Below are 27,397 nucleotides of genomic sequence, written 5' to 3'. Positions count from 1 at the left end.
TCAATCAAAATTATATGTAATCAAGTCATTAACAATAAAAATGCAAATAAATTGACTAAAATTTGAAACAGTTTATTTATATTTCAACTAAATTTCTATTTCACTATTAATACTATTACAATACTTTATTTTGACAAGGTTTTAACAACATTTTAATCAAAATCAGTACATTTTTGAACAATTTAAAATCAGACTAATTCTATGTTTTATGTTAGAGTGTTCAAAAACATAATATGTCTCTTGGTCATTGTTGGCTGTTTTGGCTCTAACAGATATGAATTTCTGTATTTTCTACATACATCTTTCTTTCATTCAAATTTAATATAATTTATTCTACATACAAGTGTTTGAAAATAATGTGAAAAATATATATTATAATACACGTATTGTGTAATGTCGTTAAAATTTACTTTTAGTCACTTGAATGATACGTAAGTAGATCATTCCTTTTCTTTGTTATATTTTCCGATAGCTGGAGATCCTGAAAATAAATGTGTTTTTAAATATGTATTACGTAATATATCGATAATGTCATAATTGCATGCCATTTTGTTTGTGTAGGAAGGAATAAAACAAGATTTAAGTTATATTATAATAATATTCTTGAGTAATTCCAGTTTTGGGTTCCAAAACATCTTCGAGAGTTATGTTCATGTCAAAAAAAGTTTATCAGACTCACGCTAGCACTAGTCAATTCACCTATGGTTTTCAACATCCCTTTGGCTGCTAAACAACAATTTAACATTGTTCATGATAACAGCAAATACATGTTGATATGATGCTCGAAAAGGTAAATGAATTTGAAACTTCTTACTTCGTTAGTGTGTCAATGGCATGAATCATTGTTTTTATATATTTAATTAGATTGTTGTGTAGCACGAATCAATGAATATGTGATAGCAAAGAATCAATGAACAGCGTAGAAGTAAAAGCTTAAAACTGGTATTGCACATTGATCTGTTGAATGTCAGATAGGAGAATCTGATCTAGTTTGCGGCAATTAATTTTAATATTTTATGATTTTTGTGTTTTTCGCCCTCTTAATATATCTTGAATCTCTTAGTTTTAATGTAAATAGGGATAAAACAAAACTTATTATTATAGACATTGCAAAGAACTTATGATCTTCAAGATATAACGAGTGGTATAAATCGATGAGTTACCTGAAAGACTGTGGGTTCGAATTCTGTATGGACCCTACGGTTTTTCGATTTCTATTGTGTCTGGGAGATAATTATAATTACGAATGATCATCACAGATTAGGTTTTCTTAGATTTTTATAATCTTATGGTTGAATATTATGACGATTAATTAAAATTGAGCTTGGCCGTACATATAAGTACATATAATGGGCATCTTTAACGCAGAGAATATCAAATATGTATAAGAATAAAAAAGATATAGCATTAAATGATTCATATGTGCCAATCGAAGTCGTTTTTCAATTAATTATTGTCGTTTTTCAATTAACAGATTAATCATAGCTCTTTTGTAGCTCATAACAAAAGGAATACTATTTGTCATTATGAATATGATTCGCTGAGGTTATCAAATGGCACGTGTTATTCAAGCTTTTAAAAAGGAATAACAATAATTTTGTCTTTAATTGCATTTTCATTATGTTAACTATTTCTCTATAATGCAATCAAATTCTCATAATGTTTTCGTCGGTCGAGCGAGCGACATCGCTAGTTGAAAATCACATATTGTATAACGAGCAACGGAGCTAAATTTGAAAATGGAAATTTGGATGTCCATATTCTGCATCTTGGCACCCATTGCCTCGGGTGTGTTTTTCATTAACATGAAATACACTTATTGGAAAAGGAGGAACATCAAAGTGCCAAAGGTAATAATACCATTTTTCGGTCACTACCTCAGAGTCTACTTTGGATTGATCACGGAAGCTGAACTATACAAGGAAATATATGACGCGTTTCCAACGGAATCAGTCATCGGATTATATCGAGGTTTTACGCCAGAAGTGCTGCTCCGAAGTCCCAACAATATCAGGTTAGCTCTAACCACCAAATATGATTATTTTGAGAATCGTTCGAAATGCTTTAAAGTAGATTCGGAATCATTGAAGTGCACGCTGTTCCACATGAGATCTGATTTATCGCGCAACTCCAAAGTGTTGTTGTTCAACGCATTCTCGAAGCTCAGGATGGAACGCGCCGTAAGATTGATTGCGGATAAAAGTTTGCATTTTACCAAGTATATGAAATGCAAAGTCGGAGAATCGGCTGACTTGGAAATTTTAAAGGTAATGGATTTGTTTATCATCGAAGCTCTCACTAGTTACATTTTTGGCGTTGATAGAAACAAAGATATTGACGAGGAGGTTCCATTCAGCTTGATAGCAGACATTTTTGGCAATGACATGGTTGAAATCTTGAAGAAAGAAGTGTTTCCTAACTTTTTTAAATCTTCAAATGTTAAAGATCTGCCTTCGGATATTGAAAATAAATTGAAAAGATATTTAATGAAATTGATCTATCAAAGGAAAAAGACAGGAATTCCAAGGAGCGACTTCGTCAATTCGCTTATTGAAATGAAACAGAACTTTAAAGAATTCGACACAACACCCGAGAAGTTGAGATATGACACAAACTTTATATGTGCGCATATGATAGGATTCTTTGCTGCCGGATATGAGACTACTTCATCTCTGCTCTCTCTAATGATGTACGAACTGGGTATGAACAAAGAGATTCAAAAAAAGTTGTACGAAGAATATGTGCGCACTATGGTTAAGCACGGAAATCATATTTCATATACTGCATTATCGGATATGGAGTACTTGGATATGGTTGTCATGGAAACAATGAGAAAATATCCAGCAGTTGGATTTTTAAAGAGGTTGTGCAATTCAGAGTTCAGATTTATTGGTACTGAGTATAAAATAAAAAAAGGTACTGCAGTATTGATACCAGTGGTGGCTTTACACAGCGATAAGAACTTCTACCCAAATCCTCAGATATTCTGCCCGGAAAGGTTCAACGAGGAGAACACACGCAAAAGACACCCCATGAGTTATCTGCCATTCGGGAAAGGACCACGTGATTGCATAGGTATTGTTCCATAGTATTAAATTATATATTTATATATTGTAAAATATTTTAAATATATTTTGTAAACTTTCAGGTGAATGTTTTGCAAGGATTTTGCTCAAAATTGGAGCAGTAATCATCATAAAAGATTTTAAGCTGGAACAGTGCGACAAGACTAAGGCAAGCATTATGGTAGCCCCTAAGCCGATCATTCTAGCTAGTAAAGAAGATATATGGATGAAGTTAATTAAGAGAGTAGAGTAAATATTTTATATAAATTTAATAAGAAGCATTAAATTGCAATTGTGTTCATGAGCATTTAGTAATGCATATTTTTCCTTATGTAAATTTTATACCAAATAATATTTTAAAATCTAAGTTGCTTTGAATATCTTTTGATAATTTTTATAAAATATGCACAAAAATACCTTGTAAAATGTATTGTGTTATGATTTTTAAGAATAAAGTTTAAAATTATAGATATTATAAGTTTTTAATTTTTTACATATGCTACAATTTTAAATGTGAGTTTAATAACCAAATTAACTTAAAACCAAAAATTAGAGTTTCTATAACAACTATTCAAATACTTTTTTGATGTTATGAAGAATCGAAAAATACAGTTTGAATTATGAATACAGGTTCATACACACATGCAACACAAAGGTACAATTGTAAGGGGGAAGCACATTGAACTTCATTGATGAACGAAAAAACAGTGTAGTGATGTACATATGTCTGTCCCTATACCAAATGTAAGGGTGGACTAGAAAGTTCCGAATCAGACCAGGTTCTGTAAGAGACTTTTGGATTAAGCATACCAAGTAGAATATCATTCAAGATAACTTATAAGAAAATCTCTGAGAGAACGAAATAGCTTGAGTACTATAAGAAGATGATTTGAAATGAAATAATTACTCTCTATAAATAATATTTTATAATGGTACAGAGATCTAATATGTTGTGTGAAAAATTTAACCTGTTGTGTAATATAATAAATAAAAACATGAATTACTTCATTGTCCTGGTTCTCAATCTTGTTCTTCCTGTGAAGGGCTTGAAAGTTTAGCAGAATATTATCCACAGTCAATCTCGGTTTTTGACAGTGCCTGCTCTGATCCGTTAAAAATCTGTGAATGATTGGTGTCAAGAGATCTCTGTGTATCTGAAATTTACACATCAGTAAGTATACCTCGCTGTTTAGCCTATTTCAAGTTTGTTACCATTTTCGGATTGTTCGGCCCCGTCAGAAAGGAGACTATTAAACCAACGGATATGGACGTGAACGTTCCTATGAGCGTATAGTACAAATAGGAAAGACGGTACAAAGCAAATGGCTCAGTTCTGTGTATTGAAATATGTTTTATAAGATTAATATACACACGTACAATAGAAATCAAATATCCATTTTACTCACTTTTCAGAATAAGCCACAACTGTCTCGATTATGGTGTCACTATATGTAGCATTTAATGCTTGAACACAACCTGCAATACTGACAGGCTTTGTGGGATATACAATTATACCTTTAGCCATATTTACTTGAGTTCCAATTGATATCCATCCGACTAATAATGTGGATGTTAGACCACCAATCAACGCTCCCTGAAAACAAGTATTAATTTCATTTTTAATATTAATTAAGATCTAGTCTGAATATCTGTTTTTTTATTAAAATTACTAACAAAAATAATGCATACTTGTTTTATTTAATTTAAAGTTTAAATGATTGCAGACATTATATAAGCAAACACTCGAACCATTTTATAAATATACATAATATTAAAATGGTTCGAGTTTGATACTCACTGTTGTGTTAGCCCAGGGAAAGAACATTCCCAAAGAAAATAGTCCCAAGAGACTTCCAGCAGTAATTCCAGCCAAACTTTTACCAGCTTGGATCAACGCTCCCATCCTTTCTACCAAAAATACCATTCCGACGCAAATGACACCTGAAATACAGGAATATAAAAAACAAATTGTTTCTTAGCGTTCCACTAATAGTTTCCCAAAAGTTAAGCGTACAATGATCTCGGAATGGAATAAGAATAAATATTCTAAAACTAAAGGTGCGGGACAAATCAATATTTTTACTACTCTTAAATAACATATAAACAAATATTATACAATATGATCATCAGTGGCGGCCTGTGACAATAAAAACAGGTGAGCCCATGGACAAAAAAATATTTTTATTTTTTCAAGCTAAACATAATATGTATTATACATATATTGTCATGATCAAATCATAATAAATATTCAATAAAGACAGATACTGAAAAAAAACCAAGGTTAGAACTGGTAGATTTCGGTCGACTGGTTGAGTTAATTTATATTTAGAAATAATTTATTTTACTCACCTATGACTACAGCGATGATCTTCATGATAAAAGATGCTCTACTCTCCGATATAGGGTTTTTAATCATGGGTCTAATTAGATCTTCGAATATAACGCCTGTCATTGAGTTTAATCCTGTCGACATAGAGCTTAACACAAAATTGATAATGTTGTTAATTGTGCGCGTTAGGTTTAGTTGTGTGTGTTTAATACCTAAGAGCCGCACTGAAAACTCCGCTGACAAAAATTCCAGGTAGACCTGGAATCGCACCAGCGATTTCCATGACAAAGTACGGTAGGAGTTGGTCGTTTTTGGTAATGGTGCCAGACTTTAGAGGATCGCAGTCATGGAATGTAGCGTAAATGACCAGGCCAGTGTAGCAGCACATTGATACTATCGAGACGATACCAAGAGCCAGAATGCCGATGGTGCTACAAAAAATAATATAATTGTCAATAAAAAATACATTTAAAATACCAAATAACATTTTCTTACTTAGCGAATTTCGTGGAATTGTGATTTTGCTTACCACTATACCTTTATATAATATTCCAAGAACTAAAGACAAAAAATCTGTAGGGATTACCCGTAATTATAGCGTTGCAATTAACTTGCAGAAGATCCGTTAAATAAGTTATAAGAGCGAATGGATTTATTGTTCTGAAGCAAATACAAACTCTAAATCATCAGTGACTGGTCAAAGTGGAGGATTGTTGATCTCCTCCCTTTCCCCCGATCATATATGTAGTATTAAAAGATTAGCCATTGAGCTATTTAGGCGGTAAAGACCAAGCAAATAGGTTACTGATCAACATGCGAGATCAGCGCTATTCTTTTCAGACAACATAATAAATTTTAATAAATGACGCTCTTAATTTTGATTTCACTGAAGTAGATCTTGAAAATACTGCAGCAATATAAACAGAAATGTTTCTAATTGAAATACTTAAAAATACATAAGGCTCAGATCCTATATATGATATTCTCATTGCGCTTTATAATATAACATCTATTGATTGTGAGCTGTAGTATTAGTTTGTAATTAATGAAATAGATGGCACTGTTTTACAAACTGATTTCAGTCTCGTGTCTTACTACTTACTTAGTAGTTGTTGACTGTGTTTACTCAGTTGTAACGCATGTCATATTGCAATAAATAAATAAGCTTTGTAGAAATGTGTCGTTTATCCATAATTAATCGTTTATTTTTAATTATCCATAATTAACGAATGAAATATTAAATTTAAGATATTCGAAGAATAACATAAGCGTTTAAGAACCTTTCCTCTTTCAATTGTAAAAACTTAATGATTACTATTTCTTATGTATGTTTTGCGTATTGCATTTATTGTTAATTTTTAAAATATTTTATTATTAAAAGTGAAGTAATAATATATTTTTAGACATACTGTAGTATATTATTTAATTTAATTTAAAAACTATTTTTCATACATATTTGCCGTTTTCAACGAAGGCATCGAGAGACATCTCTGTACCATAGCTTGATTTACAGAGCAAGAAGCCAACCAGCTGAAGTAGTTTCCAACAGTTGTGGTCCAAAACGTGTGTCGGATTAGAGGATCCATGTCGAAGCTGCGAATAAAACACAATGCATGTATATAGTTACGGCAGGTGACAATAAAAACTGAAAAACAAAATAATAAAGAAAAAACCCTCTTTAATTGCCGAACTCCCAGAAATTCTTCATATTTTGCAATTGTTCAATTTTAAGTTTGTCTAAATTATTTTATTATGATGTTATTTTTTTGAGTGTCATCGCTTCACTAGTATGAGTCAATAGTAGAAATTCCAATGTGAATATTCGAATACTGAATATATTCCTCAAATTTTAAACTATTCGTTATTCTAATAATTGTCCAAATATTCATAAAGTATTTGTTCATATTTGTAGTGAAATATTTTAAGCTTTAATTTATAAGAACATACTTGAAAAAATCAATTCTTCCACTCTCTATAGCTCTGTCGATGACCAGTGAGAATCCTCCAATTTGTATTGTGCCGTATATCATCACGAAAATCACGCCACCGAACATCAGAAAAGTTTGTAGAGTGTCTGTCCAAACGACAGCCTTTAAACCACCCTGCAAAAAAATTATATTTCACAACTTATTAATAATAAATGTTAAGTAATGCTGCGATATTCAAAAAGTGACTGTAATGTCTCTATTTAGCGAAACCTATATTTGGTAACGTATGCAAACGTTTTTAAAGAGCGTGTTTCTATTTTGTACTGTACTATTAATATTATGCAAAAGTATTCTGTATTTTTTGGAATCTTTGATGCAAAATCAAATGATGTTTTAACTACCGTTTCAGATTTTATGATTATCACTTTATATGTTAAGAAGAAATTCCTTTTCAAGTCAGTACTTTAGAAAGACGCTTAGCTTTGTTATTTGTTAACAATATCGCTCAGCTGTAATTGTGTATTTAGATACTAGCTCATAATTAACGATACTCTTATCTTATCTCATCTAATACAGAGCACTAGCTATTTTGCGTCAATTTCTAGTAGATTACCCACTTTTAATCTCTTGTTACAAATTATTGCAGGTAAGGCTCGTATTTGTGTTTTGCGCTCAAAGAAACACACATTGAAACAGGATCCATACAATTTAGAACCTAACTAACGTTTCGTACATTTAAAACCATCCCCGCGGGACGCAGATGATTCGTTACCTATAATTTTAAACGTGATGCATATGGTATTTTTATTTTTAACTAGGGTCGACTTCAAAAGCCGCTTGCTCATTGATTTATCAGCTATTAAAAAAATCCTTTGATTGAAAGTATTACAAACACGACCGAGTTTGCATTTATACCGTACATAGAGTAAGCAAAACTTTATTCACAGTCATTACGTGCAAGAAAATACTTTAATTTATTTTATTTATACTTATGCATCAATCAATTAGGATTTATTAACACAAACATCATTTTAAAATATTAAACCGTACTGTAAAAAAATAAAATTAGATATGATTATATTATGTATATATACATATATATGTATATGAATGTACAGTCATAGATATAAAGCTGACTAGATGGAAACAATGCGCTGGAGAGCTCTTTAGCGATGATTGACCCCAACATCATGGAATGGAAAATGCCTCTATAGGGCAATCGATTATGAGGAAAAAAGTTTAAAATGCTGTCATAAAAACTAAAATCAAAATAGTTGAAATACTTGCCAAAATATTAAGATAAGTTGTTTAATGTAATTAAAAAATTGACGTTTGATACTATAGAAAAATATTAAATACAAAAGAATGCAATGAATACCAATTAATAAACCAAATATTAAGGATATTTTTACTTATAGCCATGATTAAATATACCAAAAGATTTGTAAAACAGTTTGGTTTTCCAAATTATTTTTAATATATATACATTTTTTTTGCAAAATTTCGATGTCTACTGAGGTAATAGGTAAAAGTAAATATACTAAAATGCAGTTGTTATTTTCTGAAATTTTAAAATCTTTCCTTAAAGTCATGTGCCTTTATTTAGAAAGTATTTTATGCTTAATTAATAATGCCATTGCTGTTAGAAACATTTAATTCATTAATTGATTTTCATCTTGGAGATGTATTTCAGTTCATATAAATGAGCAGTAATATCCACTGAGGTGTAAAATTAGCTATTTTAAAATTCAAGTGCAAGTTTTACTGTTGAGTTCATGAGAAAACCATCATACTGCAGTAAAGTACAGTGTCTGTAGTATTAAGAAACTTTTAATTAACGGTGATCTAATCCTTTTGATTTATATTACATTTATTTTGTAAATGATGATGTTAAAATATTGTCTATCTTTAACGACGCTTTCTTGATGTAGAATGTAGTGATACTTCATTAATATTACTGATAAATATTTCTGATCTTTTTTGCATCGTCAGCAGCTAGTTCCGCTAGTCTCATTTTTATCTAACTATCAGTAACTATGTATATCAAACATGTAATTGTTAAGCGAAATCTTGCTAATGTTTATTTTACTGCTTCATACAAATCTGTGAAAAATCTTGTCTTTAGAGAAACCAGGAGAGTCAGTTCTTTGGTTATATTAATTGTAAGCCGTATCTGAATTATCAGTGTTTGCATCCAAAGGTATGAAATAAGAGTTACATCTGTAAGTTTTAACGATAAATTATTTCTGCAACACCATTAAATATTCTTTAATGAATTAGAAATTAATTTTTCTACCACATAATTTGCGTTGAGACGTAAGAGTTTTTAAAGATAATTTTTTTATTTTTTACGGTATGTTCATTGCTATTATTTTAATTTTTAAAGCAATAAAATATAATGTTTTTGTACAAACAAAACTTTTTTTTAAGAACCGTCCGATTGGCTCTTAATTAGTCTTACTCGAAAATCTGTATAAAAGATGTGTCACTCAGTTACATCATAAGATACTTGAAAGCACATATTTAGATGAAAATGTGTGCGGGCCAATAGCATCGCTTCTTAGACACATCCGCGAAATGTGTTTACGCTTTAAAAGAGAAACATACCAGATGGCCATTCTAGCGATCGTTAACCAAGGGTAGAATAACAATAGTATTATGCGCAGGGTAGAATGTCTGTCTAGGTATTCATTTAAACAAAGGGTAATATTTCGCGGTATTAGGTGGTCCGTGAAATATTTAGTCACAAGATATATTTTCCATTATTATGAAAATACCGTGCAGCCTTACTTTTAAAACGTGTTTTTGTTTGTTATAAATGGTCGTTAGAATGACCTATACATTATAACAACTTGTATAGATGGTTGAAATTCTCACATCAGCTATGCACACCACAGCACAAGGTAGTGAATTCAGGAATGTGTATGTCGTAATTTAGCGAATTTATAAGCAATATTGTTTTGGATTGCGAGTTAAATTTTCGATAGTAAATTCTAGCTGCTGACGAACGTAGAATCAATCAACCTCACATGTTTGCCGTCTTCCAAATTTTTGGTCTTAGCAATTCGACACTTATATTCTATTCGACGAAAGAACTTTTACCTGGCAGGATATCGTGACGTATAAGACGTGCTCTTTTTTTTGTTAATTTCCATACACAAGTTGCACAAAGTGCGATGCCATTTTTTATTTCTCGCGCGTAAAAATCTTGTGTCACATTTTTTCTGTTTACAACAAATAATAGCGATTAATAGCTTCATACTGAGAGTTGGTACTCGTCCTGAACGAGAAGCTTATCATAGCACTCTTGTAAAAGAACTGCTAATGAGACGATAGGTAAGAATATACGTTGGACCGTTGGGTACTTGAGTGGATGAAAGCAAAAAATCTTCTCTGGCATATATGTAAGCTTAGTGACGGTTTTAAATATTTTTATATATGGAACTACAATAAAAATAGTACCAGTCTGTATATTGATTATATTTACATGCATTTAATTGTTTTATTTTTATTTTAAACTAATAAACATTGTCTCTTACCATTGAAGTGTAAAAAATGCACACGACGCAAACGATCGGCGATATCAAATGTAGATTAATGCCGGTCACTGAAAATTTCAAATAAAAAATGGATATCATTCTTTATTAACTTTAAACCTTTATTAAGCAATATGATCGCCTTACCTTGACTGAATGCCAGTGCCGGCACGTAAATGACCATCGGAATGTATAAAAACATTTTAATTATGAATATTACTGAGCCAAGTACACGAACCGAGTGGTTGAAACGCAATTTCAGGTACTGAAACATAAATTATACAATTTTATAATAGAATTTTTGTCACTGGCGAAATGTGCATTCAGAAATTAATAATTAAATTATTCACTGAAATGGAATTGCCGCATTTCGCTGGTATGCGAATTACTTATATTACAGTTGTAAAAATTTAGCTTTAAAACATTACTATATTGAGCAAAAATATGCATAATAAATTCATATAGTTTCTAATGAAAGTTTTGAGCGTATGTTTTGAATATACAGGGTGTTTTTGAATATTTTACATTATTAACTGTTTTTACAAGGAACATATATAATGTTTATTTATTGTAGATAAAATTGAATTAGCTGAAGCCTTTGTATATTAATTACTTTTTAAACATACAATTTATATATAGTACATAATTTAATCTTAAATACTTATGAACTCATAAAAAATATTGCATTTTATATAAACAGTGTTTCAAATCCACACAATCGATAATGTCAAAAAATATGTATTATATCAGATCCATTATCATAAATATTTTTTACATTAATTATATGTATATAAGTAAACTTCCATTAATAAATAAAAATACAATGCAAAAAATATTATTATATGTATTTAAATCTTATTTAAACAAATTCATTTAATATATACAAAAAAATTTCCACAAAGGATTAAGAAAGTAATCGAAATCTTGTAAGTAAATTATAGTAAAATTATACAAAGTACAACATAAAAGCACATTTCTGTGAATATAAAATTATATTTACACATTTTAACAACGCTTCATATCCATCGGTTAGAGTTAAAACTGTATTTAGTATCTGAGTTATATTTATTATTTGAAATGGAAGTTCAACTGTTTTTTTATTATAAAAAGGCATTAAGATATATGAATAATTAAACATTTTTAAACACATGAACTAATTAAAATGATATTTTGTTAAAACCTGAAAAATTGCAGTCTGTTCACGCCTTTCGGGGGTTTAAGAATAATGTAATTACAGCTTGTGAAAATATCATGAGGATTCTTATCAAAAGATAGCAATATATACAGTTATAATTATTTTGACAATAATTAAATTAATGTTCCGTAAAAACGGCGGACCTTTATCAATAATGTTATTGTAATGTATTAAGATGAATATTGGAAAAGTAGAGATATAATGAATGATAAACTTAAATTTCTTTTTAGCCAATATTCATACATATTATATAAATAAAACAACAATATTTATTTAGTATGTACAATCGAAATCACTCATTTTTTTAATATATTTTATTATTATTATTTAATTATTAAAAAACATTAATGTTTGTTTAAAGTAAAAATACTTCATTGGATGATATTTTATGCATTTATTTAAAAATAATCCTAACATCATGACTTGACAGGTTTTTCCTATGCGTCATTATTATGCAAATATTTTTTTTTTTTAATTTTGATGCACATCTAAAATATATCAGATGTGCACCATACCACATACATTTTTTTAGCTCTTCATAGCTGTTGCCGAAAACATTCTTGTATTTGGTAAGCTCATTATTTTTTAATATATTCACAAATAACATAGAAGTTAAAATACAAATGAAAATAATAAATTAGTCAGTCAAAAAAATCGGACGTCGGTATGTGTCTAATTTAATCGATAAACGCTGCCTACTGCCTAAGTTTTCTGAACAAAGCTAACTATAAGCTAAAGTAATATAAACTAGAAATATATGTATGTTTAAAATGATCGTGTTATTCCAAATTAACACCATAGATTGATCATCACAGAATACGTTTTCTAATATTTGTCTGAACGGATCATAATAAATAATTACAATTGAGCTTTTATACAAAAATACACTTTTGAAATTATAAATATGTAAAATGTTATAGTCAATAGTGGCGTTGTTCAATGATATTTGAAGCTATCGGAAATTCTAAAGGGTGTAAGTCAAACATAAAGTAAAAGTATCTTCGGGTCTTTGTAAATTTGCGTTTCAAATATCCCATGTGTTATAAAGATGGTAGCGAACAGCTTAGCGTGGATCACTGATCAACACATTTCAATACGTCTCGCCAACCATTGCTAGGAAATCAGTCATGTGAAATCAGATAAAGTATGTTATAAGATATAGGATTTACAGGTATGAACATATGTATATGCATAACTAATTTCAAGCTTAAAACAAACATTAACTCATATAAAACTAGATGAAAATAAGATTTTTTAAAACGTGAAAATATTTACCTCATAACTGGATGTGATTTTCAATTTGTAAAAAACAGGTAAATAAACGATGGCCATTGTAACTGAGACGAAGCATTCTGAACCTATTATTGTCCAATACTGTGTACCATATGTGTACATTTCTGCCGGTAATCCTAATAGCGATATACCTGAAACGTAGCTAGAAACAAATAATATACATAAGCAAATAATAATAACATACATATGCAAATACTCATTTATAATATGCCAGATACGGAAGAGAAACCTTATGATCTATTTAAGACAGTGTTGGGAAAATTACGGCTTAAATTATAAGTGAAGTGATATTGAATACTAATTTATATAGGAAATACACTTTATTTTAGATTTTCTCTATTTGTCTAATTTACAGAAAGACAGTATATAAAAATATTACCTATTACGATATTAAACAATTTTGTAAATTTGCTTGAAAGCTTTTATTCGTAGACTTGCAATTCAACCATAATAGCGAGAATTGTATAATTTGCAATGCACTAGAATAGTAATCTACACTCCGTAGTCGTGGAATTAATTTCCGCATCCGAATCGATTTTTTTAAATAAAAAACGTACGGACTAGTTATTAAAAGCTGTACAAGATAAATTATATTATGAGAGAAACGTTGTGAAAATTCACAATACACAACGCAGTAAAACCGTAATTGTAAAATATATATAAATATCTCAAAGCGCTCGAAATCGAGATTAAAATAGCTTCATAGTAAACAACCGAGACGAAAAAAGTATTGTCTCGCATATTTGAATGCTATACGAATAAATTAAAATAATAAATATAATACATATATTATAATATTTATTTATTTAATTTAAATTAAGATCAACGTGACATAGCAAATTACCAAAATGCAAAAAACAATATTAAAATACACACAATACAAAAATAATAATACATAGTAAAAATACATTATTTAAATTAAATGATACGAACCGGACCAGCTTCCAGTAGCTGACATTAAACAGATCAATGTGCAATGCTAGCGTATTAAGAAACCGGATGGCGACAGACATTGGCGAATCGGCTAGTGCAGGCGACATGGCTCTAACGGGCATCAAAAGAGGACGCGATAGTAATTCTCGAAGATGTTCCAAAATACAAAACTGCAATTCCTCGAGAATCAACACGTTTCAATACTCTAAAGAAATTCTTAGCCACATACAACTTTCTGCGAGAAATGTATATCAACGCTCCTAAAAGAAACGCGCTGAGATTCAAGAGAAGACAATAATAAATTATCCTCTTATAAAGAATCTCAAGAATCCTTATTGCACTTTAGATTAAGAAAAAGTATTTGGTTATTCGGGGATTCCAAATTATAGATCCTAACCGGCCGTGCACTAACTGAATCTCATTGCAATTTTAAACAAACGATGCTGTATCTTGTAGTTAATAAAGCAACTAAATATTTAAATTTATGATTATCTCTTTAAAATAATAGTACCTGTTTTTAAAACCATACGTTTACTTTTCAAGAAAAGTTTTAAGTTGGCTTTATTTATAAATGAATAACGTACATTTAAATATAATTATTGCAGGCAAAAAATTAACCAATTGTATATATATATAAACTATAGAGGTTTATATATGATTTACGGTTGCAATGGGCACCTAACGTATTTTCAAGTTAGTTCGGTTAGTTTATAATCCTGTGATGAATGGACATGTCGACAGTTTGTCACATCGTTATCCTTGCAGTAACCCAATTGCTAGCATCGGTCATCATCGAAGCAGCCGTTCTAAATCTTCAATTGGTGCTGCGGCCATTTTCCAGTTGCGGAATTGGTGGATCGACACAATGTGCTATGTCAATTCCACACTGTTCACTTCTATTATATTCTACTCTATTGAAGAAGAGGAACGAGGACCTGATTCCTTAATGAAACAAGATTGAAGTGGCAATCTTCAAATGTGTCGATGTAATTTTGCGAGACGTCCAATAATAACGAACAGAGGAAGCACTCCATTAGCAACTGAGAAAAAGCACATGCGACCGGCTTTAAAAACTGCCGATAATATTTACATGGAAAATTCAATTATAAAGCACTGGCATGTTTTCGGAAATTTGGTATCGAATGATAATTATAATAGTTGAAAGTTGTCAATCCAAATGCATAGACAAATATATTCTGTGCACAATGTGAATTTGTCAAATCAAGATCATTGTAGTGTTATAGATGAAAATACTACTCAGTGTAATGTTTTTTACCACAAAACTGGGTGGATATTTTTATTTATTAGCAGTTATTGCAGTAAGTTTCACTTAGAATAAAAGGATGTTACGAATGGCAACAGCACTTTATAGCTTTGCTCAACAAAATCTCTCAAAAATTATTCACTTTGATCCATCAAAAATTGAACCAGAGATTCAAACTCAATTTTTTTGTATTAACCCTGAAATGCATGATTTTTCCAAATTCAAAAATAAAAATATTTTTATACTAAAATTAGGCTGAAAATGTCGGCAAAAATAATTTAAAAAATATTTAGGCTTATTTGTGGATTATATTATTAAAAAAAATGCTTGTCATTAACGCGACTAAATATATTAAAATTAAAAACATACAACAAATATTTACATGTGGAAATTCTTAAATCAATTTTTCTTCTTATTAAAACATAAGACCACACCAGATTTTTCGTGAAATTCCATTGAATTTCGGAATTTTGCATCTGTTCCTCTTGGTAAATATAGGCCAGTGTCTACAACTGAATGTTTTGTTTATTTTATGCAACTATTACAAAAAATAGAAATCAAAAATAAATAAACAATGGTAGATTAACCTTTTTTGGGTATCTAAATTAATTTTATTTTGTTTTATATCCACGCTGAGTTAAATAAACCGTTGCAGATTTGCAACACCATGTATTTAAGGGTTAATGAAGTATCGCATTATAATTATATCAGTGGCTCATTTTCAAAAGTTGTCAATCTTCATCGGTAAATATAATCTATGCGCAATGCAAACTTTATGAAATAATGATAAAAGTTATTTATCAAACATAGTTTTTTATTGTTCACTTTAAAAGTCATTTTTAAGAGGAAAAATGTTGAACATATATTTGTGATTTATGACTTACATACCTCTATTTTTTTTTTGTATATGCTTTCACTTTGTCTTTTTGAATCAGTGTATGCATTAGTAATCATTACATTCATTAAACTAAATTATTTAAAAATTAATATATTGTACTATTCCTTGTGGTTTTCATCAACAAAAAAACGCAATTTCTCCTTTAGGTTAAAAAACCATTTGAATCACTAATGCACCAGATAGCTAACGTACTTTACAATAATATAGAAGTGAAGTGTATTTAGCTCTCATATATTAAAACATTTTTCTATGAAACCTAGATTTTTAAGGATTATTTATGATGTAATTTATAACTTTTGTACAAATATTATCAAGTTCTTTGCCATATTTTTAGCCACGCAATGCATCCAGGTGTTTTATTTCTGAAGATCTGCTGTGTGTTTTGACATTGATTATCAATCCAAAACTGTTATTTTACATAATGTCGTCCGCATAAAAAAAATGACAATGATATTAAAAAGTTCATTGGATATGGCTTTTCCAGAAATTAAATGGCAAAATGATATGCAGCATATCAAAAATATGCAATTAGATAAGCATCTTTAACAATATCTGTTGCCTTATCGACTTGTATTGCGAATATCTTTGAAGCTAATTGATCACAAAGATTTTCAGATATAACATCAAATCTTATTCCAAATGTACATATTATATGCGAACGGTATTTGTCACATCTAGGGATTCCAATCCCGGGCCAAAATTTTGATCCCGGGATTTCGGTATTGCAATTAGTCGATCCCGGGATCCCGGGACCAGTCCCGGGATAATTTTCATGCTATTTTATCGATAAAAATAATTTAAAATGAATAATACAATATATTTTTACATTTGTTTTTTATAACGTACAATGTATAAAGTACGTATAATTTTAGTCTTGGACTTAAAATAGAAAATAAAATAATAAAAATAAAAAAGGGAAGGTCTTATATATTTATTTGAGAAGAAAAAAATGAACTTTTGACAATGTATGCACATACCTATGTACATTCATAGACACAATTAATTGAAAACATTATTTTGAATAAAACTCACGAAGTAACATCAAAGTGTTTTATCATTTAGCCTTGATCTGATTTTGGTTCCTAAGCAGCCTGCTGCTGAAAAAGCACGTTCAGACTCACAGCCTCAAAGATTCACAGATGACACGTGCAACTCGCGCAAGTTTGTACACGAAATATAACGATGTTGTCAATAATAATTCGATTGTGCTTGACAATCCCGGGATCCCGTGATTCGGGATCCCGGGATTGGAATCCCTAGTCACATCTGTTTTGAATATGATTCGTGGAACGTTATTTCAACCAAATCGATAGCTGCTATCAAAATATGATTTTATATGAATATGTATTTGTTTTTACACTCTGATTTTCTAGGAAGTTATGCATGATTCTAGCAATCCATTTTCTAATGCATTTAGATGGAAAGTTATAATAATGTATTTACTTAATTTTCTTTGAAAGCTTAGTTGCAATGTGCTATTTTAATTCTAACAGTTTCATACTATCTACATCTACGTAAAATTTTGGTAAAAATATATTGGTTTTTCCAGGCCTCTATCATGTATAAAATTAAAGATATTAATTTAATTTAAGAATAAAATAATACAAGAAAGGGCTTATCCAATTCTAAATTCAATTCAATTCAAACTTATTGACCTTAAATATAAACGAAATCTAAATAATAGCATAGAAATTACTGCAGATGAAGCTACGAAAAGATTTGTATCTATGCCTATGAATTTAGTTTACTTATTTTAATTTACTATGTACGAGACATGTTATGGATAGAAAAATCTGTAAAATAATCTCACATTAAAATTTAAAAGATTATATCTTAATTACGTTTGAATTAAATTTTTTAATGTTTAAATAAAAAATAAACAATGAGTAATTGACTAAACCACCCAGTAAAATATTTATAGGTAATTTTTAAGTATAGATTAAACTTTTGCTTCATCAATAACCGTATATTTTTAACAGCAATACCCACGTTTCATCACTAATTATTATTAAAGTCTTGTCTTCCGGTTTTAAATTCTATTCGACTAAATTCAACACGTTCACCTCAAAAACACAAGGACAAGACACATTAACTCAAAAAATATACTTAGAAATTCTTTCTTTACATAAATATCTAATACAAAAAATTAGTCAATGAGTAAGCAAATGGCGGATGGTACTAATAAACATGTAAGCATAACTTGTAAATCATCTGATACATATTTATATTCATAATTATATTGCAAAACGCAAAAAGCAGAATGGTTTCGCAATATTGAAATTTCACGAAACGGCAGCAATACAATTTTAAAACGAAGTATTCATCTAGCGTCCCGCGAAAATTTACTACGTGCTGCATTTATTTGCTACACCCTTTCAAAAACATTTTTTAGTGTACTATATTCAATTGCATCGATAAATAGAGTTGCGGTTACAATTCAGTTGTAATAGTTAAGTGTATTATAAATGTAATATAAATATATGTATACACATACACATGATTCCGTATTTTCCGTCATATTTTAAAATCTATGCTGACTATGTTGTAACAGTATACTACGGTCAATAATGAACAATACCTTGCAGTTTTAAGCCGTTACAACAACTTAAGTTATGAGCCATAAGCTTTAATCTTGCACCACAATAACGCATCGGCTCTATTTATTTGACCAAAAAGTCTATATAAAAATTTGTAAAAAAATATTTGAATAAAAATTCCAGTTTTTAATAAGTTTGGAATTACATATAATGTCGTTTTAATTTAAACCAATGAAAAATTTATTATAACTTTAAGTCGAAATATTTCCAGTGATACTTCTAAGCTAATGTTATTTTTAAAATAAATGGTTCAGAACGCCATAGCACATAGTGAATATATATACTATATATACGTATTGAGATTTTATTAACTTTTAACTATAGTTATAATGAAAAAGTTGAGTAAAAATAATTTATATATTATATAAGATAGTGATTTATTAATTTATGATATGCAAATGTAATAAAAAAGATTCAACGATTGCAGAAAAATAGGAAAAATTAAGTCAAGGATCAATTTATATAATATATTTATAAATTAAATAAAAGCATTAGTCTTTCGTGAAATTATATATATATATCAATTAAAATAAATATAAAATTAATTTTGAAGGAAAAATGCATTCAAATTTCTTAGACTATCGGGTTTAAAAATAAAATATAAAAACAAGACTCTTAGAATTCATTAAAGTGAAGCACAATCCCTGTGTATTATGATCGAGTAAAGGACTATACAATATATACCTATGCTATTTTTAAGATTGAGCAATATATTTTATATTAACTTGAATGGTAAACCGTCGCTTAGTTAAATATAATATTATAGATATTTTATTATATTTTAAATACGTTGCTGTGTTTTTATAATAATATATAATACACAACATTTATATTATGAAATTGCTCACAATGGTCGCATTGCAATATGAACGTATTGGAATTCTAAAGCAATTTCAGCTTAAGGAGAGCGCATTCGCTGTATATTTGTATTATATAGTATGTAATGCTATGGGAATAAAAATACAACAATCTCGCACGGCCATCGGCATACGTATAGTGTATGGGAATATTATTAAGATCCTCACCTGGCTATCAAAGACATGGATATGGGAAATATTCCCATAGTCCTACCGCCCATCAGGTACTCCGAAGTAGTATTTTGTTTTTGTTTAGCAAAGAATCCGAAATAAACGCCGATCAAAGCAGACAGTCCCAGCATTAACCCAAAGACGGAATAGTCGAGGGCGTCGAAGTATTTGGTATGTTTTTCAGTATCCATGTTACTGTTGCTTAGTATTGGATTATTGCTTAAGAATATCCCATGCCGCGGAACGGCAGAACTTGGTCTTTTTAGCGATGATGTAGATCTTTAAAGAGCGGTAGATCTTTCTGAACCTCACTTTCATATCCGATCGTCGCTTCGTGTGCCTGGCATCCGAAAGGATTTTATGGTACGGTATGATCCTAAGCGTGTTCTATATACGACTGAATGATCAGAGAAGAGTGGACGAATGTAAATAGAAGTAATTGGCTATTAGGACGATGACAAGAAAAGTGGCTTTAAAGCCATTTAGAAGCACACATACACCTACGCGTGAATGATCTTGTTCAGTAAAGATAATTCAATGGATGAAACAGAAAAACTAACTTAAACGTTGACGGGTGCTCAGCTGACATAGATAATAAACAGGAAAAAAGGATACAAGGCTTATAAAAACAAAATATAATTTTTAAAAACGTGGCAAAGTAGTTTCCAGAATTTCTTATACTGCCAATTTATTTATGGTAATGGAAATAAAATATTTATTGTAAAGTAAGAAAAAGTTATGTTCATTATACATATAGGAGTAAAAACCCGTCAGTTGTCACTCATTTAAAACATAAGAGTCAATTCGTCTTGATGGACATTTGATTAAAACTTTTTTTTTGGATTTATTTATTTGTTAGTTTTAAGTTTTATTAACAGTAAAATAATTTTATGCACATCTTAAATACGAGATTAAACATTCGGCTGAATTCGTCATAATTAAATATTATATTAGGATTATTTTTTGTAATCGAAAAGAGCGACAAAATCACATAAAATTGTCACCAACCTAATTAACAAACATTCAAACAATCACATTATCATGGACACAAATGACGCGGCCCCTGCAAAAAAAGAATTAATGAATGTCATTAATCCTGACCCACCACAAGCGCGTCAATATATATAGCAAGGTCAAGGACGAGAACGACAGTTGTTGAAATTTTGTTCATTGCAGAAGTTATACAGTAACTAATATTTTATTTCCCAGTTCCTTGGCATAAAGCCGTTTACTCGGTTATCAATATTTCTACCTTCATTCCTTTATTTTATTAGGGAAAGAAAAAAAGAAAAAACATTTTTTTCCTTTTTATAATATAACTAAAATAAAACATTCTCCACTCTGTAAATCGTATTGCTTTGTATGAACGGTGTATAACGTAAACAAAGGAATATATTTAATTATAGTAATAAATAATAATAAAAATAAAAATTGAATTTGCTTCATTGCTTTCCGAGGCACCAGTTCTTTTGTTTCGACCAATGAAAAATAAGCATTCAAATATAAAACAAGATGGCCGACAGTACCGTGACAACAGTTTTAAATAATTATTATATTTAATAATAATTTTTATTAATTCGTCATTTGTCTGAATATAAATAATCGGATTGCAAATTAACTAGGTGTGTTATAACTATGAAAATTTAATATATACATATTGTGTTAAGGATTAGAAGAATACATTGATTAAACTAGATAAACAATCATAAAACAATCTTCGTAATGAAATCTTCAAATTTTGAATTCCCGTCGACGGGCTCCGAGGCCGAAAAGTGAGTTTTTCCTTTTACAATACCTAAAAATTATCGTTGTTTCTGATTTAATGCATATATTTGTTAAATTTTAAGAATTGCAAATAAACGTGAACGTGTAATATATCCTTAGTATGTATGAGGATTGAAAGTTCATGTCGATCAAATCGGAACTGTCGCAGTGGGAACGCTTTATATAATATATCAGGCAACACGGACAGCATGTAAATGTGTAGTTTCTTGGATGTGATTATAAATATGTGATAGCATACCTGGAATAATCGATAGCCAAAATTTCTAATAGTGGGTAATTTTTAATTCCGATGTGGCAAAATATGTATACGTCATGGTTTTTATTCAATTTTTGTTCTGTGCCATTATTCCTCTTTCGGAATAGCCAAATTCAAGATATTTAGTTACATCAAGCTCATGTAGTATGTTATGTAGTTGAGAGTTTGGCGCACTTGAGAACGAACTACGCAATTGATTTTATTGATTCAAATTGTAAAACAATTATTAAAATATGTAGAAAAATCGTCAAATTATAAAAAAAATATTTTTTTAACTTAAGAAAAATATGTTTAGCTTATACTTGATTTAAAATATAATATAAATAATGTAGATTTGTATAAGCTTCTCTATACAGAAAAAATATTTATTTACATTTTGGCGAACGTTAGCAATTTTAAGTTATAGTTTTCAGAGAATTTTTAAAATTTCGCTTGAAAACACATTTCCAACAAAAAGGGGCAAAGTTTTAAAATAAGTACCATTTATTAACAATCAACTACTAAACATATAGTGTTGCAAAACTCCTTCTTACTGACGCTTTCGAAAGGAAACTACACAAAATTGTATAACACTAATTTAAATATTTTTAAATTATAAAGTTTCAGAGTAAAATTTCAAGATTTATTAAAAAAATTATTTTGGACCTTAAAAATAATTTTTATTTTAATTATGGATTTTAAATATTCTTAATTTATTATAAATTTTAAATATGTTTAGTTTATTTTTAATTTCAAATACAGTGAAAACTTTTTGCATTTACTTTGAAAAATATATAATTCATAAAAGATTTACTTTAAAAAATATATATAAAAATATTCTTTAATAAAAATAGACAGGTCTCATAATTATTCATATTTTTAAAGCGCATATTGTGTTTACTGTCAATTTTTGGTCTAAAGTAACAGTTTAGGTGCTTGCTATTTTATTGTTTCTTTCTAATTAGTAAATGTAATTAAAAATTGACTTTTATATTTACACAAAAAACACATAAACAACTTTTTTTAAATTATAAATTAACTTATCGTGTAACCAAAAAACTGAAAATTTTTTTTTATTTCAAATTGCAAGTGGTTTAGCTGTTTTTTGTCCATTTTATTTTTAAATTGTTGCCATTTTTGTCTGATTTTATTTTTGTTTTAATTAATTCTAGGATAGTTACTGGAAAAAAGGCATGATTATTGATCATTCTAAAGATTTATTTATTGAGTGAGCAAGAGTATTAATTTTTTTATCAATTTCGATATCATTACTTAATTTATTCTGTTCGGGGAGGGTTTGTTCTAGATCAGAGGTGGCCAGCTTTTGTATACCATGCGCCAATTTTTTCACAGACAAGTTCAGATGCGGAATTCAACTCAAGCACTTTTTTTACCTACTTACGTTCACATTTGGGGTTGTAAAATAGAGATAGGAGTAGGAACTGCTTCGCATATATGAGGAAAAAGAATAACTCAATCACGAAATTCAATTAATAAAGTTACGTCATTTTAAAAGCACACGTTTATTAGAGCACAAATCACATGGGCGAGAGGGTGATCGCTCTTCAAATTCGAATCAGTTTTTCGCTACCCTGTTTTGCTTTTTACTAATTTCATTTATGAAAAGGCTTGTTTACACCTGTATGCGGTTTCAAAGCGACATATATAACTTTTTGTATATTTTCTTAGCTCTGGGAAACGTTCACTATGTAATGAATGCCAGAAATTAATAATGTTGGACGCATTTTGATCCGGGAAAAGCTTATCAAATTTCATTTTTAAGATGGAATTTGTTTTTAAATCAATCAATTCCATTTGCATGTTACAAAGCATCTGCATTTTATTTTGTTCACTTACTGAAAATGGCTTTATAAATGAGAGCATACAGTTTTCTTCTTTAGCAAAATCACGAAAACCACTTTCAAACGACTCTTGCAAAATCTTGATTTTGTCAATATATTTGGTCAAATTGCTATTACCCGCAGTACGTTCACTCTGCTCTTTTAAGTGAGAAAATTGATTTTAATCCTCATTTTGTAACTGGGAGATGAACATTTTTAATTTGATTTTAAATAAACTAATGCTATTTACTTAGCTAGAAAATAATGTATTCGTATCTTGTAGTTTTATATTTAGATCTTTAAGATGGCTAGTAATGTCAACTAAAAATGCAAAACCAAATAGCCAGTGTAATAAAGTTCTTTCATCAGGTAGTTCATTTTCCTTTACCAAAAAATTAGAAACGGCATTTTTCAATTTCCAAAATCTACTCAGAATCTGACCTCTAGAAAGCCAGCACATTTCACAATGAAGGATAAGTTCACCATATTCCAAATCTAGCAATTCACAGTATTCTCTGAATTCTCGTCTATTTAATTCTCTTGCTCTAATTTTATTCACACATTTCACAACCGGTAACATTACATGCTTTATATTTAAAGTTTTCTCACACAATGTCTCTTGGTGTATAATTCAGAGATATTTTAATACGGGACGTTATAAAAAGTTTTCAAGCAAAGTTGTAAATACAGAAACTTCATCAGTACAGACACTGATGAGTTTACTTTAATCGAATTTTAGATTTTCTAGGCATGATTTTACTTTTTAAAATATGACTGTTCCTCTTGTTTTACCATGCAATGACTTCAGACTAGCAAGTTCTTCAAATACATTAAAATTATCAATAATTCCTCTTATAAAAATGTTTAACTGTGCAACATCACATATGTCCGTTGATTCATCCAAAGCTAGCGAAAAGAAAGTACAAGAATGAACAACATCTTCCAGTTGCTGATCTACGTCCTTTCCTTCTAAAACTTTGGATAAATATTGGAGACAAGGTTTAACAACTTTTTCTCCATCAGAAAAAAGGCTTATTTTTTTTGCCAATGCTAAAGCAATTTTATATGATGCTTCTGTCATCGCCAAGTCTTCACAACCTACTTTAACAAATATATTTTGTCTTTTTCTGATTTCTTCCTTTTTCTTAGTTACATATTCTTTTCGTAACTCAGACTCAAGAACAAGCTTCATTTTTTCTTCTATATTAGTCTGATGCTGTGTTTGATAGTGTCTCTGAAGATAATGCCTTCTATTATGTGAAAGAGTACTTTCACAAGCAATGCAAAATGGTTTTCCTGATGAATTTGCTATAAATAGCAATTCATTTTCCCACTATTCATTGAAATCGCGCTTACTATCACTATATTGGCTTCTTTTCTTCATTTTATTTTGCATTATAGCAGATAACAGTAATTTAAAAAAAAACATAGAAAAGTATATAACTCTAAAAAATTGAAAAAGAACAAATAGATCCAATCTACGTACGTCGTATTACACAGAATATCAACTATGTGGGATTTGCATTCTATATATTGCTGTGCTTCGACAATTATAATATATATTTATTCTTGAATCTGTGTTTTAATCACTCAATACAAAAACCACGCTAGTACACCTAACACTCGCAAAAGCTCCGCTTCAAACTCCACGACGCGATGGCTCACTCAGAATTAACTGACAAGCACGTGGTGTGTTGCTAGTGCGCAGTGTTTTCGAACGTTTGAGTGAGTACGCGCAATGGCAACACCTATAGCAGTGGTTCTTAATCAGAAAAATCCGCATAAAGTTTAACATTACCGAAGGAGTCAGTTATGACGCGTATTTTAAGAGCATAAGTGGCGCATGGATGCGATGCACCACTTGTGATTTTCCAATTTGCCATGGGTTGGCCACCACTGTTCTAGATAATAAGGATAAAACTCCCATAGTATCTTTTTAGAATGCGAAATTATATTTTAATCTGCATTTGTATTGACTGGAAGAAAAAATATAACCGGACTGTGGTCGAACGCGAGACTATTGTGGACTTCTATGTCTCATGCGGACAGATTCTTAGTTATTGCAATATCTAATATGTCGGATAGGGTTGAAGCTGATGGAATTTCTAGATTAATTGTAATTTAGAATTCTACCGTTTCGATTCAAGTCTTAATATTTGGAGTTCAAATCTCCTGCAGCAAAAATAAGTTGAGCATAATTAAATATTTTATATAAATCTTCCACTGGGTAATTTGGTTTAAGAGGGGTGTACACAGAATGCATGCCTATCAGTTTTAACTTGTATTGTCATTACTTCTAATTTATTGTATTCATTTCTTCGCATTTCGTTGTGTTCTACGTGTCTTTTAACGTATATTGCTGTTCTGCCACCAGCACCGATTGCTGTTTAATAATTGGCGAAGCTAACTTTTATCGATTCTTTTAAATGTGTTTCGAAGACTAAAGCAATATCTATATGGTGTTCTATTAGGAATTGTTTAAATTCTGTTTTTTATTTATCACGTAAATCATTTGCATTTTTAGCTAATATTTTAAAGTTTTCGCGTTGCGGTTGTGGGCTTTTACTGTTGTTTCCGTTCATTATGCTAATTTAAATAAAAGTTGTGAGGTGATAAAACTCATCTTATCTTGTAGTTCCTAAATCATAATTATAACGAGATCACGATTAGGAATGTCATCAGTCATCAGTTGACTGACTGGTGCGGATTATCCTTTGAGTTTATCGGCGAATGAGCAGCCGTTTATTTTATAATTAAGGTAATTTTTTTTTATTATCTTGCGGTTTCTTGTAATCTGTATTTTTTATTGTTTGGGGTTTTCACACATCCCCTGTAATTTTCTTATACATATATATATTAAAATGTATAATTTTTAAGGTAGTATATATCCGCTATTCAATTCTTTGTTATATATCTTTGAAAAACACCATGGGACAATCGATTTTTGCAAAGATTGACTAGGAAATTCTGCGACGAAAAGAAGAAACATTCCATTCGATTCAGTACCTGAGGATGATTGTCATATAGCGATTAAAAGCGTTCGTGCATAAAAAATAATGACCGCAAGGAAATCGTGTTATTAATTACAAAAATCAAATATATACTTGCCAGATACATTAATTACGGGGCACCCCAATAAATGTGTTATATCTTAAGATATCGTGAACATATTATTAAAAAACCGATTGGGATTGCTTAAAATGTTTATTTTAAGCTTTTTTATAATATTTATTATGCCCACCATTAGCTTTAATTAAAGATACAACCATTTTTGGCATACTGTCAACTAATGACTTGCAGGTGAACGGAGACGATTTTCTCCATTTCATTTGCAATTTTGTTGGGCAACCTTACCTTTTAATTTTGCCTATAACTGAACTATAGGATTTAGGTCTGGTATCTGTGCAGGCCATTCTAAAAGCATCAAACGCTTTGACGCAAATCAACCCCTGCTTTTTCGTTAAGTGGTT

The 27,397-nt window shown here is 29.8% G+C and overlaps 2 protein-coding genes across 2 annotated transcripts; one reads left to right on the top strand and one right to left on the bottom strand.

The window, feature by feature from the left end:
• Positions 1 to 51: 51 nt before the first annotated feature.
• LOC148234350 (sodium-coupled monocarboxylate transporter 2-like) lies at positions 52 to 20,480 on the bottom strand. The gene is made up of 13 exons (XM_088188418.1): positions 20,064 to 20,480; positions 13,329 to 13,488; positions 11,006 to 11,123; positions 10,862 to 10,929; positions 7,342 to 7,496; positions 6,847 to 6,987; positions 5,607 to 5,825; positions 5,415 to 5,542; positions 4,864 to 5,006; positions 4,472 to 4,659; positions 4,278 to 4,398; positions 4,070 to 4,219; positions 52 to 481 (listed from the first exon to the last, which is right to left on the bottom strand). Exons 1-13 carry the CDS (start codon positions 20,255 to 20,257, stop codon positions 413 to 415), a joined length of 1,854 nt encoding a protein of 617 aa, XP_088044544.1. The 5' UTR covers positions 20,258 to 20,480; the 3' UTR covers positions 52 to 412.
• Positions 479 to 3,537, top strand: LOC148234351 (cytochrome P450 6B5-like). The gene is made up of 2 exons (XM_088188423.1): positions 479 to 3,075; positions 3,149 to 3,537. Exons 1-2 carry the CDS (start codon positions 1,740 to 1,742, stop codon positions 3,316 to 3,318), a joined length of 1,506 nt encoding a protein of 501 aa, XP_088044549.1. The 5' UTR covers positions 479 to 1,739; the 3' UTR covers positions 3,319 to 3,537.
• Positions 20,481 to 27,397: the final 6,917 nt, after the last annotated feature.

The sequence above is a fragment of the Plectrocnemia conspersa genome, unplaced genomic scaffold, assembly GCF_051122295.1.
Source record: "Plectrocnemia conspersa isolate PC_06_02 unplaced genomic scaffold, ASM5112229v1 ptg000006l, whole genome shotgun sequence".
In the NCBI taxonomy this organism is placed as follows: domain Eukaryota; kingdom Metazoa; phylum Arthropoda; class Insecta; order Trichoptera; family Polycentropodidae; genus Plectrocnemia; species Plectrocnemia conspersa.
Note: the sequence above shows the minus strand (reverse complement) of the source record. Positions and strands in the feature narration are given on the sequence as shown.